Source organism: Ostrinia furnacalis, unplaced genomic scaffold, assembly GCF_004193835.3.
Source record: "Ostrinia furnacalis isolate ACB-3 unplaced genomic scaffold, ASM419383v2 OfSCF1808, whole genome shotgun sequence".
Classification (NCBI taxonomy): Eukaryota; Metazoa; Arthropoda; class Insecta; order Lepidoptera; family Crambidae; genus Ostrinia; species Ostrinia furnacalis.
The window spans coordinates 156,532-172,823 of record NW_021132047.1 but is presented as its reverse complement, the minus strand read 5'-3'; the positions used below and the strand labels follow the sequence as shown (position 1 = coordinate 172,823).

The 16,292-nt window shown below is 37.1% G+C and overlaps 2 protein-coding genes across 2 annotated transcripts in view; both read right to left on the bottom strand.

Annotated features, from left to right (window-relative positions):
• On the bottom strand, nt 1-858 carry LOC114353798 (histone H1.1, embryonic). Its single transcript, XM_028305912.1, has one exon. It carries the CDS (start codon nt 811-813, stop codon nt 94-96), a length of 720 nt encoding a protein of 239 aa, XP_028161713.1. The 5' UTR covers nt 814-858; the 3' UTR covers nt 1-93.
• Nucleotides 859-12,213: 11,355 nt separating this feature from the next.
• Start1 (Steroidogenic acute regulatory protein-like) overlaps nt 12,214-16,292 on the bottom strand; it is a 28,707-nt gene continuing 24,628 nt past the window's right edge. The window contains exons 8-11 of the mRNA XM_028305897.1: nt 15,615-15,719; nt 14,469-14,674; nt 13,744-13,856; nt 12,214-13,125 (exon numbers count right to left, since the gene is read on the bottom strand). Of these exons, the coding sequence (XP_028161698.1) occupies nt 13,016-13,125; nt 13,744-13,856; nt 14,469-14,674; nt 15,615-15,719 (534 nt within the window). The 3' untranslated portion in view covers nt 12,214-13,015. The remainder of the gene's footprint in view (nt 13,126-13,743; nt 13,857-14,468; nt 14,675-15,614; nt 15,720-16,292) is intronic.

Here is a 16,292-nt window from a genome sequence, read left to right as displayed (position 1 = left end):
ATCATTTTACTGTCACCGATTTTTGTATTTACAAATTCACATAATCATAAAATAAAACATTCAATAATCAACAACATAATCAACATGTCGATTTTAACTTTTCGACTTCGGTTTCATTTTTGGCGGTTTTATGATTGAACCGATACTTTTCCTTTTCATCATGGCCGCCCTCTTTTTGGCGGGAGTCTGCATCTCTTTCGCCATCTTGGATTTTGTTTTTTTCTCTTTAACTTCTTTTTTTTCTGCCTTTTCCTTCGCTGGCTTTTCTTTTTTCGGTTTTGCTTCGACCTTCTTTTTCGGTGATTTTTTGTCTATTTTTTCTTTCTTTTCATTTTTCTCGGGTTTTTCTTTCGTCTTCTTTGGTTTTTCGGTTTCTTCCGAAGGTTTTGGTTTGGGTTTGGGTTTCATTGCTTTCTTCTTAACAGCGCCTTCTTCTTTCTTCTTCGGCGCCAGTTTGAAGGACCCCGAAGCGCCGATGCCTTTGGTCTGCATTATCGTTCCATCTTCCACACCCATTTTGAGGTTTTTCTTTATAAGAAAAGTTATTCTATCTTGATTGACTGTGTGATTTTCCATAATGAATTTTCTTATGGCGTGAAGTGAGATTCCCTTTCGAGTTTTCTGTTCTGTTAAAGCTTCTATGATCATGTCTTTTGTGGTCTTCTTCTTTGGGTCTTGGCTTTTCTTCAAGAGTCCTTCTGAAGGAGATTTGGGAGGTTTCTGTGTGGTTTTCTTCGCCAGCGCGGGTAAAGCAGACTGCAGTTCGATGTCCGATTCGCTTTCGGACGATTCTGATCCGGACGCTGAAGACATTTTGAAGTTATTAACGAGGGCTGCCGATCAAACTGTTCTCTAGGTTTTCTTTAGCTTAGCTAGTGCGAGGCAATACCGTATAGAGAGCCTATGATTTAGAACGTAGTATTAATGTGGGTAGTTCTAAAAAGTGTGTTTTTAAAACTACCCCTGTTTTGTCGTTGTTGAAATAAGATGGATATATATCCATTGGTCTCTCTTACGCCTTTCAACCAAGTGTTAATAGCTGTTCTTGATTAAACGGAAAATGCAAGAAGCCAGGTATTGTTACCTAAAGTCAGTTTTACGACTGTCCATGTACTTGATACCAGACATCTAACAATGTACAACAACTTGAAAAAATCGAACTGCCTAAGGAGGGAATCGAACCCACGACCTTTCGCTTGCCGAGCGACTGCTCTTCCATCTGAGCTGAGAAGCGACTCTAATCGCTAAGACATTTTAATAACTACTTAATGTAACAATTGTTTGTGTTTCTTGCCAAAAAGTCATAATAATAGCTTCAAAATAATAGCTCATAGTATTTTAGTCTTAATAACCATAAAAGTTGAACACAGTAAAATGTAGTTAATGAAGGTGTTTTTACTCGTCCAGTTTTTATCTAACTGCCTCTGAAAAACTTGAGAAAAACTTGTTCTAAAACAAGTTTTTCTCTCATAATAAAACATTCTATTATGACTACACTGTCGCCAGTAATTCACAAACATTACTACAGTGCGCGTGGACGCACAGGGTGACACACGAACCAATCACAGAGCTCTATTCAACGCTGTGCGTTCGATTTGCCGATTCACTGAACCAAGCATCGTTTGTGAATACGAGCGTATGTTTTTGGGTAGGTAAAAGTAGCTAATAAACTATTTTGTGTTCCACTACCTAAATCTATGAATATTGAAATGATATTAATATTTACCCAGGAGGAGCAATTGCCTTGCCCTGGAAATTATTTTTTATTGTCCTACTAGCGGCCGCCCCACGACTTCATATATGCGTGGATCCCGTTTTAATACCCCCTTAGGGGTTGAATTTTGCAAAATCCCGTCTTAGTGAGCACCTACGTTCTAAAAGGAACCCCCATGCAAAATTTGAGACTCCTAGCACTTGTAGTTTCTGAGATTTCGTGATGAGTGAGTGAGTCAGTCAGTCAGTCAGTTTCTTCCTTAGATAACTAAGTTATTTATGGCTGGATTGCACCATCTTACTTTAACTTTAACAAACATCAAAAATCTATCAAACTCCATACAAAAAACACCGGTTTGATAAATGCTGTAGAAAAGAGACTCAAGTTAGTTTTCCTTTTAACTGGCTGAAATGGAAACAGCGTTTTGACAGTTTTGATCTCTTCTAATGTGCAAAAATGTAGGGTAGTTAGATAAATCACTTTACCTTAGCTTTAGGACTGAGCTTTTGAATCATTATTATCTTTGTATTAAGGCTATTTTTTATCTAACGTTAGAAAATGAAAAGTTAACTGTGGTAAGTAAGTACCCTAGCACGAATAAAAATCATTTTCGTTGATGTTGGATTGTTTTTTTTATGATCAACAAAACAGCGCCGCTGCAGCTAGTAGCAGAAATGAGTATAAGATTTTGAGAGTTATTCGTGCTTAGCGTACTGTGCTCTCGGGTACTGTCCTCTGCATATTATGATTTTATGAAAGACATAATACTTAAGTATGTACACTTAACTTTTCTGCCCCAGCGGCCATCAACTCTAGAGCTATGTGCCCCGCCCACTGCTACTTATGTGATGTTATGTCGCGTTTTCGCGAAGCTTCCCGAACGCTGTTCTTACATAATATAATCCTACTTTATTTAATGGATTAATGTAAGACACCCTGTAGACTACAGACGTCTAGTCGGCCGATAGTCGTCGGGCCGTTGTTAGTATGAACATGTATGGAAGTGCGCACATTACACCGATTTTGAATCGGCCGACTGAAAGTCTACAGTCTGTGGCTAAATGACAAAAATAAGAAATAATATAAAAAAAAACTCATAAAACTCATTTCACGTCCCAATATTATTAACCCTACCACTGCTTCAGGACAATAAAGTGCCAGACCAGTGCTGAGAAGCAGCGCAAGAAACTCAGTCACTATATAGCGAACTAAGTAGGCACGAGCCTTACCACCAACCAAACCGAGCAGAAAACTTCGCCTCAACAGCCCAAGTAACATTTTACTCCATTTAAGAGTTCACATTTAGTTCCAATGTGTACTTAAAGCATTAGTACAGTTCACTCGTGATGTATAAGCTGTATTATTGCAATTAATTACACCTATACCTGTCTAAGGGACTTATAGGAGTGTAGACTAGTGTAGAGTTATACTTTTATACGATTGTTGGTGTTATAATACTCTAACAACTATCCTTTAGTCAGCCATCTGACTAAGAGCATTATAGGAGGGTAGAGATACGGCAACCGCTGTTTAACGGCCTACTTGTACGATGTTATAGAGCTAGCATTTTAATAGAACACACGTGGTCATTTATAAAGCCAAAGGCTGTTATGTTTACTTGTTTTAGACTGTTATACAGCTAGTAGCTGTAGTAGGACTTGTTTGTGATAATTAAAATAACCTTTTTTTACTATCTGTACAAAAGTGTTTCAATGGTTCGCATGTACACTGTAGGCTGTTAAAAGGACTATATGTGTTGTCCATTAACATCAATAGCAGTTTATTTGTCCACAAGTACTACTCTTATTTGCTTTAAGCTGAACATGAATGTGAATGTGATATTCTATTACACTTTTCCCCAAGCCTGTTTTTAGTTGTATTTATGGTGGTTCTGTACATGATGCAGAGGAAAATATTATGCCTGAACCTGAAAGTTCCCTTCAAAATATACAGATATCAGAGTGTGATGATTGCAGTTCTAGTGATAGTGAATACAATTTTGATTTAGACAATTATTTAACCTTTAGCAAAAAAATAAGAACATGGGCTATTGAAAATCGTATTCCTCATTCCGCTTTGAATAAATTGTCAGGCATAATAAACGAATTTAAACCGGGAACACTACCGTCTGATGCTTTAGGTATTCATACTTGACTATTAGTACCTGGGCTAGGCGATTTAACGGACATTAATAATTTTTATTGCGGATCTCTAAAATTTCAGTATTTGAAAGAATTAAAGATACACAATTGACCTGAACTAGGTACATCTTAAAGCTGTACATAAGTTCACATTAGAATAAATTTATAGACATTAGCGCTGTAGTGGTACAAATGTGGAACTTAATATAGATAACAGCATTCTAACAGAACACATGTGAACCTAATATACGCTCACCGCATTAAATTGGAGTTATAACAGTTCACATAGCCGTATTTCATTTCCACCATTTTGTTCTACATAACCTAAAATATTTACCAAATAAATCTCCAAAATTAATGCAGATTTATCACAAAATTCGCAGATAGAGCGATTGAGTTTTGGTTTCATGTTATAATTAATTACCGTAGTATAATTATAATGCCAATACAATATCAAAAACTGAAAATTGTAGATTTCCTCTCAGCCAGTTTTAAATATTTTAAAATGAATATCGCGTTTTTACAGAGGCGCGTAAATATTTTAGCTGTAAATATGTATACATTTCACGATAAAGTTGCATTCCCAATGGCATTAACATTATTAAGTATTTAAAACCCGTGTTATTATTTGCATAAATGATTATATTATCCGCCCGAGTTGTTTCCTCTTGGCACTCACGTACAAATACCAAACTAATATTAAAATGTGGAAATAATTTAGGACACACGTGAACTTTATGTAGCATTGGAGTACTTTTGTCGGACTTTATAACTTTGAAAGCTGTGCATTTAGCCACTTGTTACTCTTTATTGTCCTCACGTACGTTGTATGGTTCACACTGCGTCCCATATAGTGCCGTAAGTCAGCCTTAAGTACGATGTTACTACTTAAACTGCTATTATAATGCTATTATACTGCTAATGTACAGCCATAGTGAACTTAAAGCTGTCTAATTTGTGCCCAAACTGGTTCTATAAAAGCATTATAGCAAGCTATACAGCTCGTATACAGCTGACATACACAGCTTGTGGAGTACATGTGAACGACTATTGAACTCTTAAATGGAGTAAAATGTTACTTGGGAGGGAATCGAACCCGGAACTTCTTGGCCCGACAGCTGGACTCAACTAGATCACAGTGTACTTTTAATTAAAGGCCTAATTGAAAGTACGTATCATTAAGCTAACTATTGTTATTTAGGAAAAAATCAGTCTACCCTACCCGAATGACAAACTAAACCTAAGATACACAAGAATATAAAATCGTGGTCAAAAAGCGTGTAGATCAAAATAGGTACTACTGTACTAAAAGAGAAAGCATGAAAAGGCCGTAGAGACTGAGTTGCACCACTTTTTTTAACCGCAACAGTAACTAACTGGTTAAATCGGTGCTTTTTGTATGGAGTTTGACAGATTTTTGACGTTTGTGAAAGTTAAAATAAGATGGTGCAACTCAGCCTAAAGAAATTATTGTGTTATCCAAAAGTTGCACGCGAGTTAACAGACAAAAACCTTGTCTTCAATAAGTAATTGACCTAAAAATAAACATGAAACCGGAATGGCAGGCTGCGAGCTAAAAGCAAAAATGGCGGGTTCGGCGCGTAAAATATTCGAATGGCAGTTATTGGCCTGATTAAAGTGGTGGGGGGATCAATACCATCAATACTATCGTTTCGATATGAATACAATACCTACTTATAGTAGTAATCTGGATGCAAGCGGCACAGGACCGGTCTTTGTGGAAATCCTTGGGGGAGGGAGGCCTTTGTCCAGCAGTGGACGTCTTTCGGCTGAAACGAACGAACGAACCTATAATAGTAGTTGCAATTCACGAAGGCGAGTGAGTTTTGCAAGTGTGGTGGCTCGCTACTGTCCGTTTTTCAAAAGTTTTGACAGACATACACTATCATTATGTGTATGTAGGTACACGTAAACCCACAAATAAAGCTCACTCGCCTTCGTGAGTTGCGGATCTACCTATACCTATTATAGTTTACTTTTATTTCCTGTAATGAAAAGAGGCTGACAAAGGTGACTGTCGCCTCGTTTCTGAATTGAGTTTTATATTTAGTTTGAGGCTCAAGCCTGCTACTTGACTACTTATGTACGTATGAACTATAAAAGGATTTTGTATGAACTTTAAGTAGAAAATGAGCACGTTTAAAGCTAAAAATCTCAATTCAAATACCGGGAGTGAGATACTTCCGCCACATATTCTTAGCACAGCTGTTATTTTGTGTCAGTGGCATAGAAAAAGTGGTGTTTGAGTCAACTATACCTATAAGTAAGTGCCCTGAAAAATATTAAAGTCTGTCATAGGTATACAGAACGAAGCTATAGAGCTTGATTTTGTATTAGGATTGAAGATTTTTAATTGTTGAATGTCGTATTTTTAAGACCAATCACATTTGAATTGAGTTTTCAGCGTTGTTTTGTATCAACAGATCTTGACCTGATGATTTCTTCAGTCAGTAGGCAAGATGCTTTGGAGGGTAGTTGAAGAATCAACCCTGATTTTCTTCAACTACCCTCCAGCCTTTAACTTATTATTTCAACTTATTCTAAGTACCCGCCCGCACCTTGGCATTTTCATCGCGCGTGATTCACGACCACTATAATTATACCTGATTTCTTACCAATTACGTAGGTACCTATGATGTTTTAGAAATTATTGGGACTGACTATCTGGGACGTGTAAAAGTGCTTTTTAAAAACCTATTTGCAAAAATAAATGAGTTTTATTGAAAATTTCGTCCCATTTCACTCCCTTCGCTTTCGTATCAAAAGTATCTTAATAAGTCCTTTCTCCAAGGTCCAGTAAACCTCCTACTATATTCATCAATTAAATTACTTTTGTAAAATATTTTGTTTGAATCAAATGCCGTCCAATGATAGACAATCGTCATCGTCATTTCAGCCACAGGACGTCCACTGCTGAACATAGGCCTCCCCCAATGATTTCCATGTTGATCGATTGGTAGCGGCCTGCGTCCAGCGCTTCCCTGCTACCTTTACTATGATGGACAATGGTTTCCCTTAAGACATACACGACCGATCCCGTTCCCGCGCTGCCCGCATCCGTGTTTCCCGCGACCTTCACCAGATCGTTGGTCCACCAATATTTATTCGTAAGGAGGGTAGCCAGTGAACTATTGTATCACTTATTCCGGAAACAAGGGTAAAGGGTGTACGATTGTGTAAAGAAATCTTTTGGAGCAGTGCGTGGTTTAGAACCACAGAACATAGACTTCTTTCTATGTTCTGTGTTTAGAACGCTACTACGCACCACAAAAAAAAAATTAGTCCTTTTTATCGTGAAAGAGTACTATTAAATGTGTGTATTATAAATTACAGGCTTCGCAGTTTTCAAGATAATGGCGTTAAAATTTCCTTATACGAGTATAATATTATTTTAGGTTGTATAAACTATACTACAGGTATAAATTGGGGAAAGGGACCACCTTGACCTTCACTGGTTGGGTTGTTGGCGGTCAAGCTGTAGATCCTGGCTACACAGGAGTTGCAGCGGTGGGCACGAGAGGTGGAAATTGTCTTGATATAAGTAGGTAGGATTCGAACCTGCGACTACACCTAGAATACATAAACGATTTAGTCATTTGCTTTGAGTATAAACATTTCATTCTATGATAAAAACCATCTTGTAAACAAGATGAGGGAGTTATGAATAAAATCAAAACCACATGCGAAGTACAAAATGTTTATTATTTTTTGTAGTAAATTACTTTACTTAACCTAAATTAGTCTATTCTTAAACTATTTTAAAGCGCAATGGATCTATACTTTTTAATTTCGGTGAGTGTTCAACGAAAATAAACGTTTAAAGGTAATTTCAATAGACAAATATTGTATTTATTATGTCGTGCTCAAAAATAAATCTTCAGACAGGTAATTATTACAAAATAATGCTTAGAAAACTAAAATCAAAGGACAATGACCAAAAATGTATGGAGTGTGGTCCAAATGTCCACCACTAACGAGACCTATGTAGTAAAATAGTCTACTAAATACTGATTCATTATAACCAAACCGCAATCAAAAATATGCTGTCAGTAAAAAGTTATGACTGAAAGAAAAGTCTGTTTTTTACCTTTTCATCCGAAAAATGTTCTTGATATCATTCTATCGATTGCTCATTTTGGACTAATCTACGCATGTTATGTCATGTCGCATGTGGCGCGGGGTTATAGATGAATTTTATTCAATATTATACTAGCTGTGCCTACGACTTTCTACGCGTGAAAATAGTTTGAATATTTTTTTCCCATTTTTACAACATTTGTCTTTACTGTTCCGCCCCTATTGGTTGTAGGGTGATGTTATTTATCCTTAAACCATCTTTGATAAATGGGCTATCCATAACTAAAAGATTTTTTCAAATCGGACCAGTAGTTCCTAAGATTAGCGCGTAAACTACTACAATTTTTCAAACAGTCATAACTTTTTACTGACAGCTTATTTTTTTTTTGTCCCATACTGAAAGTTAATCTCTATTTAATGGACTATAAGCCAATATAGGTCTCATTAGTGGTGGACATTTGGACCACTTTTGGTCATTGTCCTTTGCAGGATTTGCAGAAAAAAATATTTCTACATTTGTAAAAAAATGCTGTGTTTTCTAAAAAATAAATTTAAAAACTCGATTTAATCTCATTCATAGAATATGCAGAAAAGATAGTAGAAATTATTGCATAAGAGAACTAGAAAGTAAGAAAAATATAAAGTTGGTTGTCGAATTATTTTGGGAACAACTGATATTTGTAATCACATAATTAACATTTAAGTCTGCTGTAATAAAAAACACTGGCCAATTTTACAAGTTAATTTAGGAACAGCATACAATTAAATTATAGACATTTTAGGGCAAATCCAAAGTTTCATACATCTAACTTATAGGGTCATTTCGCCTGTTCACGTCCATCGCTCAATACAAGTTCACACCACGATAGAGTTAAAAATAGGCATGCCGACATGGTAAAAAATCATAATGCTATCTGTGAATGCCTGAATATATGATACTGTTAAATATTTTTATTGCTTTTTTAACTTTTGTCTTTTGGACGCGAATAAGTCAGTGGACGCAAACAGGTGACATCACCCTACGTAAGTAAAATCCTAATATACACACTTCATCCTCACCCTATATACATCTTAATGTCAACCAATCTCTAAATATCACTGTGTATTAAAAATCTAGCATAGTCCAGCTGTGGTTTACATAATATACTACAGTACAGCTTGTCACATTATACATTTTTTTTTAGTATTTAGCTTGATTTCACCCGAAATAAAAAAAATCATTACATCTTTCCGAGGATGCCGTAAGAGGCGACTAAGGGACAAATATGGGGGACATCAGGCCTCCCCAACCCGTCTGGCCAGCGTGGGGAGTGTAGGACAAATCCTCCATTTGCCTCTGGTATATTAGAGAGGGTCGTGTTCCTGCAGTGGAGACTAAATGACCTGATGATGAAGTAATAAAGTAAGAACTGTTTTTTAATAAAATACATCACAGTACTTGATTAAAGATTAAACAAACATACTAAAGGACCATTTATAACTATAGTCTGGTCTGCGAGCACGTGGAATTTTGTCCAATGACCCCAAGCTACCCATCCTTATCGCTCGCGCGTTATTATGTTGCTGTCGCGCTCGCACACTCACGCCCGTCGCACAGTCGCGACAGCAATATAATTACGTGCGAGCGATAAGGATGGTAGCTTGGGGTCATTGGACAAAATTCTACGTGCTCACTGACCGGGCTTAAATATAGGATTACAACAAATTACATAATTGGCTACCTATTTACTTTTATGCTACACAAATGCATAATAAATTGTATAAAAACTATTTTTTATTGGGATAAAAATAAAATTAGTTATGTACATAATATACTAATGAATCTAGTGTATATGTTACGGCTAAAGATAGGTATGAACATAAACTTAAGATTAGCCGGCTAAACTTAAGTTTATCTTCGAGAAGCAGCTAAAGTACGATAACATGTTAGTTTGTGTCGTGATGTTCCATCTTTAGCCGGCTAATGTGCACATTAGCCAAAACGAAACGGCTAAAAATGTATTCGATGGGCGCGCCAGGCCGGCGGAGGGCTTGAGGGGGCGGTGGGGAGACAACGAATAGCTCCATATTATTTAACAATTGTGACTAGATATTGTTTTAAGTAATTAACACTGAAGAAGTTTTATTTTGTTTTATTTTGTAATTTTAAATACCTACCTACAGAAGATTCTGTAATGACCAAATGGTTCCTTATTATTTTATTTTAATGATAGGTACCTAGATATTGTTTTAAGTAATTAATATTTTGTTATTGTAATAATTGTAATTTTGAATACCTTCATAGGTACATAAAAGTATGTGTAATGAAAGTGATTATTAATTAATAAAGTTTTCGTGTCCAAATAGTAAATATTATTACATTGTTTCCTTTTCCATTTCCTTCTACATTTATAGCCAAGGGCCTGCGGTTACACTTAAGTTTAGCCGGCTAAAGATAGAAGAAACTAACATTAACACCTCGTCGAAGATAAACTCAAGTTTAGCCGGCTAATCTTAAGTTTATGTTCGCATCTATCTTTAGCCGTAACATATACAAAAGCATTTGTAATATAATTTCATTGTATAAATAAACCTTTTAAACTATGGAAATATCAAGGCTACAAAGAAACAAAAAGAAATATAGAAAGAAAAGTGAAAAAAAAAAACCTAAATATTTTTTAAATACTCGATTCTAGACGAATTTCAGCAATACCGCAATTTGAACTTTATGTCCATACATTTTTAGGTTTAAAATCGCTCAGATGAAACTTACATGGTACCTAAATATTGCTACATTTTGAACCATATTGCCTTGTATTAAGGTATTGAATCGTTTATTGGAAAAAAAAACTATTTTAAATGCAAACAAGATCAGATCTAAAGGGTCTCTAATCTCAAATTAATTACTATTAAAGTTTCGCGCAACAGTTTTATTGCAAAACTAGCGGCCGCCCGCGACTTCGTACGCGTGGATCCCGTTTTACCCCCTTAAGGGTGGAGTTTCGTAAAATCCTTTCTTAGCGGGTGCCTACGTCATAACATCTACCTGCATGCCAAATTTCAGCCCGATCCGTCCAGTGGTTTGGACTGTGCGTTGATAGATCACTATGTCAGTCAGTCACCTTTTGAGTTTTAATATAGATAGACCCTTTTACAACTGTATAAGGTGGTCTTTAGGATATTATGCCATTGTAAAAATATAAAATGTCATGCTAGGATTACAAAACAATAATAATTTTTAATAAACATAATAATAATAGTAAATATAGCTGTCAATAACATTTCACTGAAAATACATTTATTAAAAAAAGTTAAAAAAAAAGATTTTTTAATTATTAATACTAAATAATCTGTATAGTAATAAAAGCTTCGCTAAATACCCTGAATATAATTGAAGCTTTTTAATGAGCATGTATTTTTTCATATTTCAAAAACTATATCAAATGGAAGTATATAGAATTTCCTAATTCATTAATCAATGCACCCTAAGTAAATAAATGTATATTATACTCTAACTAAATATGTTAGAACAAATTTCAACTGTAACACAGAGGAACAGAACTCAAATTACAATGTCAGGACGTATCGGAAAATATACGATGAAAATCACTCGATTCATTTTACAGAAAATAAACTTACGATATACATAATCCATAGACAAATAAATCACAATAGTTAGCATTTGAAACATAATTATAATAAAGCCTGGTCCGTGAGCACGTAGAATTTTGTCCAATGACCCCAAGCTACCCACCCTTATCGCTCGCGCGTAATTGTATTGCTGTCGCGACTGTGCGACGGGCGCCCGCAGTGAGTGTGCGAGCGCGATTGCAACATAATTACGCGCGAGCGATAAGGATGGGTAGCTTGGGGTCATTGAACAAAATTCTACGTGCTCACGGACCAGGCTTTAGAAACTATAGGTCTTTACTTAACTTAGTGCCTGAGGTATGGGAGCGGCACGGGATGGTGTTTTTGTGACGTCAAACGTCAGCGAGACTTCAGATTTGTATGTCCCGTGCCGCTCCCAAACCTCAGGCACTAACCCAGTTAAACGCTATATCTATACAGGGTGTTAGGTACGGGACTATTCCCACTTCTCGTTCCCACCACTGCAACTCCTGTGTAGCCAGGATCTACAGCTTGACCGCCAATAACCCAACCAATGAAGGTCAAGTTTGTCCCGGGGGAAAGTTAAACTGTCATTGGACCCGCAACGAAATTAATCAGAAGAACATAGGAGGAGTTCGAAATTAAGGTTCGACTTCCCTCCATTGCAAAGCGGATGACAGGTGACAAAGGTTTAAAAACTTTAAGAAAAGATTATGCACCACGGACAATAAATATCAATTAAGGGGGCCTATCTTATGGGAAACTAAATTTGATTCGAGTGTTAGCTTTATACCCATTTACCTAACACCCTGTATGTATACGCCATTATAAACATCACTTAAGAAACTCAAATTAAAGTTCAATTGTAAAACAATGTCACTGATGGAACTGTCAAATTTGTGAAACGCAATTATTCACTTGTGAAATAATGTTCACAGTTGAAATTGTAACATTTTCAGTAGTGTAACTTTGTCACAGTTGAAATGTCTTTTAATGTTGTGGAACATTGTAACAACACCGTATTCACTTATATCTAAAACTATCATCAATGCTTATTTATATCAGTGCTGATTTTTCAATCGTCGGATAATTTTTAACTGAAGAATAAGTTAGTATGGGAAATATGTCAAAATGACAAGTTTATCCTTCAGTTAAAAGATATCTGACGATTAAAAAATCGGCCTTTAATGGTATAAAACATGTTCACAAATATTTATACTTACTATTTCCTTTTGAAACTTAAATCACAACTGAAACTATTATTCACATTTCACACACACGAAACTGTCACAAAATTACACTAATGAAATATCACATTCCACCACACTTTCTCACGTGTGAAACGTTCATTCCACATCACTATTTCAGTTTCTCACGTGTGAAACGTTCATTCCACATCACTATTTCAGTTTCTCGCGTGTGAAACGTCGCTGAAACGTAGCGTCTGTCACACAACTGAAACGTCTTTGGACTAGAATTTTCCGGCTGCTTTGGATTCAGCTGCGAATTTTCTGACGTGGACAATGTAGTCTAGCATAACTGAAGCGAACGCTGCGTCAAGGACGAATTGAGGTATTTTTCCTGGAAAAGAAAAGGGTTTAGGTTTAGTACCTTACCAAAAAACTAAGTAACACTTTGGGAACTTTTGAATGCAATAAAAATGCTGGTATGGAAAATGTAAGTTTCCTGTCATCATCATCATCAGGTCATTCACTAAAGGAGCACAATCTCCTAAATCAAGTTTTGCTTCCACTGGTATTCGAACCTGGGACCTCTGGGTCTTTTGAATACAGAGGTTATTGAGCTTCTAAATAGACCAAATGATCGATTTTTAAATAAGATTCGATAGAATTGATTAAACCGATAATATCTCTTAGTTTCATGACAGTCTAATCCATTATAAAATTGTCAAAGTAATCGAAACTTGATTTTACGATAATATATTCGATTAAATGAATAAATAAATAAACAAAGATTATTAAAATCCTATTGAACCTATTTGATTCTTTCTATCTTAAATCTTGCAGACCAGAGGTGGAATTGTGTAAAGCAATCGTATTCGTTTGACAGTTCATAACGTACGATTTTCTGTCAAACGCTTTGTCTGATTTTATCGTACGTTATGAACTGTCAAATGATTACGATTACTTTACACAATTCCACCTCTGTTACTCGATTAATAAATTATATTATCCTCACCTTTAAGATCGCAGCACATGAGCCATTGGAAGCTTGTGAACTGTTCTATACGGCCGCCGGACGACTTGCCGTTGACCGGCTTCATGTACCAGCAGCCCACCTTGTTGTGGCCTCTGTGGACGGACGAAATACGCACATTTACCCCATAATCGATCAAAAAGTTACGTCACGAGGCACAAAAAGAAAAAGTTTTGACATTTGGTGTCTAAATCCACAGAATGTGTTAAAATTTAATTCCAGTTATTTAGCTTTTAAAGGCCACTGATACAGTTTTTTAATTATAGGTATGATTTGGGGCAATACACCCCTTTTTCCAAAACAGGTTGTTCTTTATTTGCCACAAAGTCGATTCGTCACACTTTTGTAAGTTCCATACATTGAAAATTGAACATAAAAATTAAAAACATAACTAGCAATATTCCAAAGTAATTTGTTACAAATTATACAAGTGTGACGAATTTGCACATGCTTTTTTCGTGCCGACGATAATCGATCCAAAACTTTTCAAATTTTTTGTACATGACTATATTTTATGTTGAAATAAGAAAAATATGTTGGGATGAGTTAGTCAGTTTTTTTTTATCTATTAAATAATTGTATATCTTTAGAATAACTCTTTTAGACTAACTTTTAATGTGTAAGTTTATGAATTGACATGACACCTATTGCGGTAATTTGTTGCCAAAAAAATTCCAACCATATAAAACCAATTTTTGCCCACTCACCTGACCATATCCCTATGCGGCGGGTACCCAGGCACCTGCACACTAATCCCACTGCTGATGTAACTGTGGGGCTCCTCCGTTACCACGCGACCGTCGCGCGACAGCATGGCCGCTCGTCGCAGTATGACAAAGTCGCGCGGAGCGATAATACCGCGACCGCCGCCCGCGGTCACTTGGTACGAGAGGTCGATACCTGGTGCGATTTCCTATAAAAAATATGGTTTGTAGAGGTCAACGCTATAGGAAGCGACAAAACGCAATATAATGAAGCAACGGAACGCGATATAGAGCGTCAGAACGCGATATGAAGCCTCGGAACCCTACGGAGAGACGGAACGCGATATGACGTGATGGAACGCGCCATGACGCGACAGGAAGCGACGGAACGCAACAGTAACGCGACAAAAAGAGATGATGGATCGCGACATGAAACGACGGTACGCGACATGAAACGACAGTACGCGATATAACGCGACGGAACGCGATATGAAGCGATGGAACGCAATATGACGCGATATAACGCTACGGAATGTAATATGAAGAGACGGAGTGCGATGGAACGCGATATAAAGGGACAAAACGCGACTTGAAGCTACTGAACGCGATATGAAGTGACGGAACGCGATATGACGTGACGGAACGCGACATGACGTGACGGAACGCGATATGAAGCGACGGAACGCGACATGAAGCGACGGAACGCGATATGACGCGACGAAACGCGATATGACGCGACCAAACGCGCGATATGACGTGACGGAACGCGATATAACGTGACGGAACGCGATATGAAGCGACGAATCGGGCCATGAAGCGATGGAACGCGATATGATGCGATATGACGGGATAGAACGCGATATGACGCGATATAAAGCTACGGAATGTAATATGAAGCCTCGGAATGCGACTTGAAACGACGGCACAGAACGCTAAATGAAGCGACGAAACGTGACATGAAGGGACGAAACGCGACATGAAGCGATGGAACGCAGCATGAAGGGACGAACCGCGACGTAATACGTGGAAAAAATATAGGTTGAGCTTCTGCTACAAGATTCCAGACAGATGGACCAGATGAAATAGAAAAATACTAATTTTGCACACATATCAAACATAAACTAAACTGTTGTTAAGGCTCTGACATACCTTGATGAGCTCGCTCTTCAAAATGGTGGGGTTCCATTCCGGAAGCTTCGTGAGGTTATCTCTGAACTCTTCGAACAGGAACTTTGGTGGGCACTCGACGATACCCTGAAACGCAAGCACGATACAACTGTTATAAATCGTTTCATCCACTAAGACGCGCCCCACCATTCTTCTGCTAATGTTTGAGTGTTATCGGTACACGCTGACATTTATGAAATGTCGCGTTAAGACCCGTGTCTTTCTATTTTAATTGAAATGGAACGCGAAAGTTTAAAATGTTTTACATTCTGTCTCTGTACGAACCCTTATAAAAAGGTATTCTTTTCACCATCACCTGCATCTTTTCTGCAGCCAGGGACTACATCTTGACTGCCAACAAAAACTTCAGCAGTGAAAGCCAAGTTTGAATGAATGGGAAATTTAACTGTCATTGGATCCGCAACGAAATCGACGAGAAGAATATATAGAAGAAGTTAAAAATATAAATGTGACGTCGCCAGTTTATCAGGAGAACATAGGAGTTCGAAGTTAAATGTGGTGTATGACCAGTTTAGCGTGAACCACCCAATGGTAGAACTCACCGTAAACCTATAGACCTTCCCGAGCTGGGGTGGAATTGTGTAAAGCAATCGTAATCATTTGACAGTTCATAACGTACGATAAAGTCCAGTTGGGCAG

Excerpts from the sequence above, each read along its gene's own strand:
- LOC114353798 (XM_028305912.1), bottom strand. The coding sequence starts at position 813 with ATGTCTTCAGCGTCCGGATCAGAATCGTCCGAAAGCGAATCGGACATC.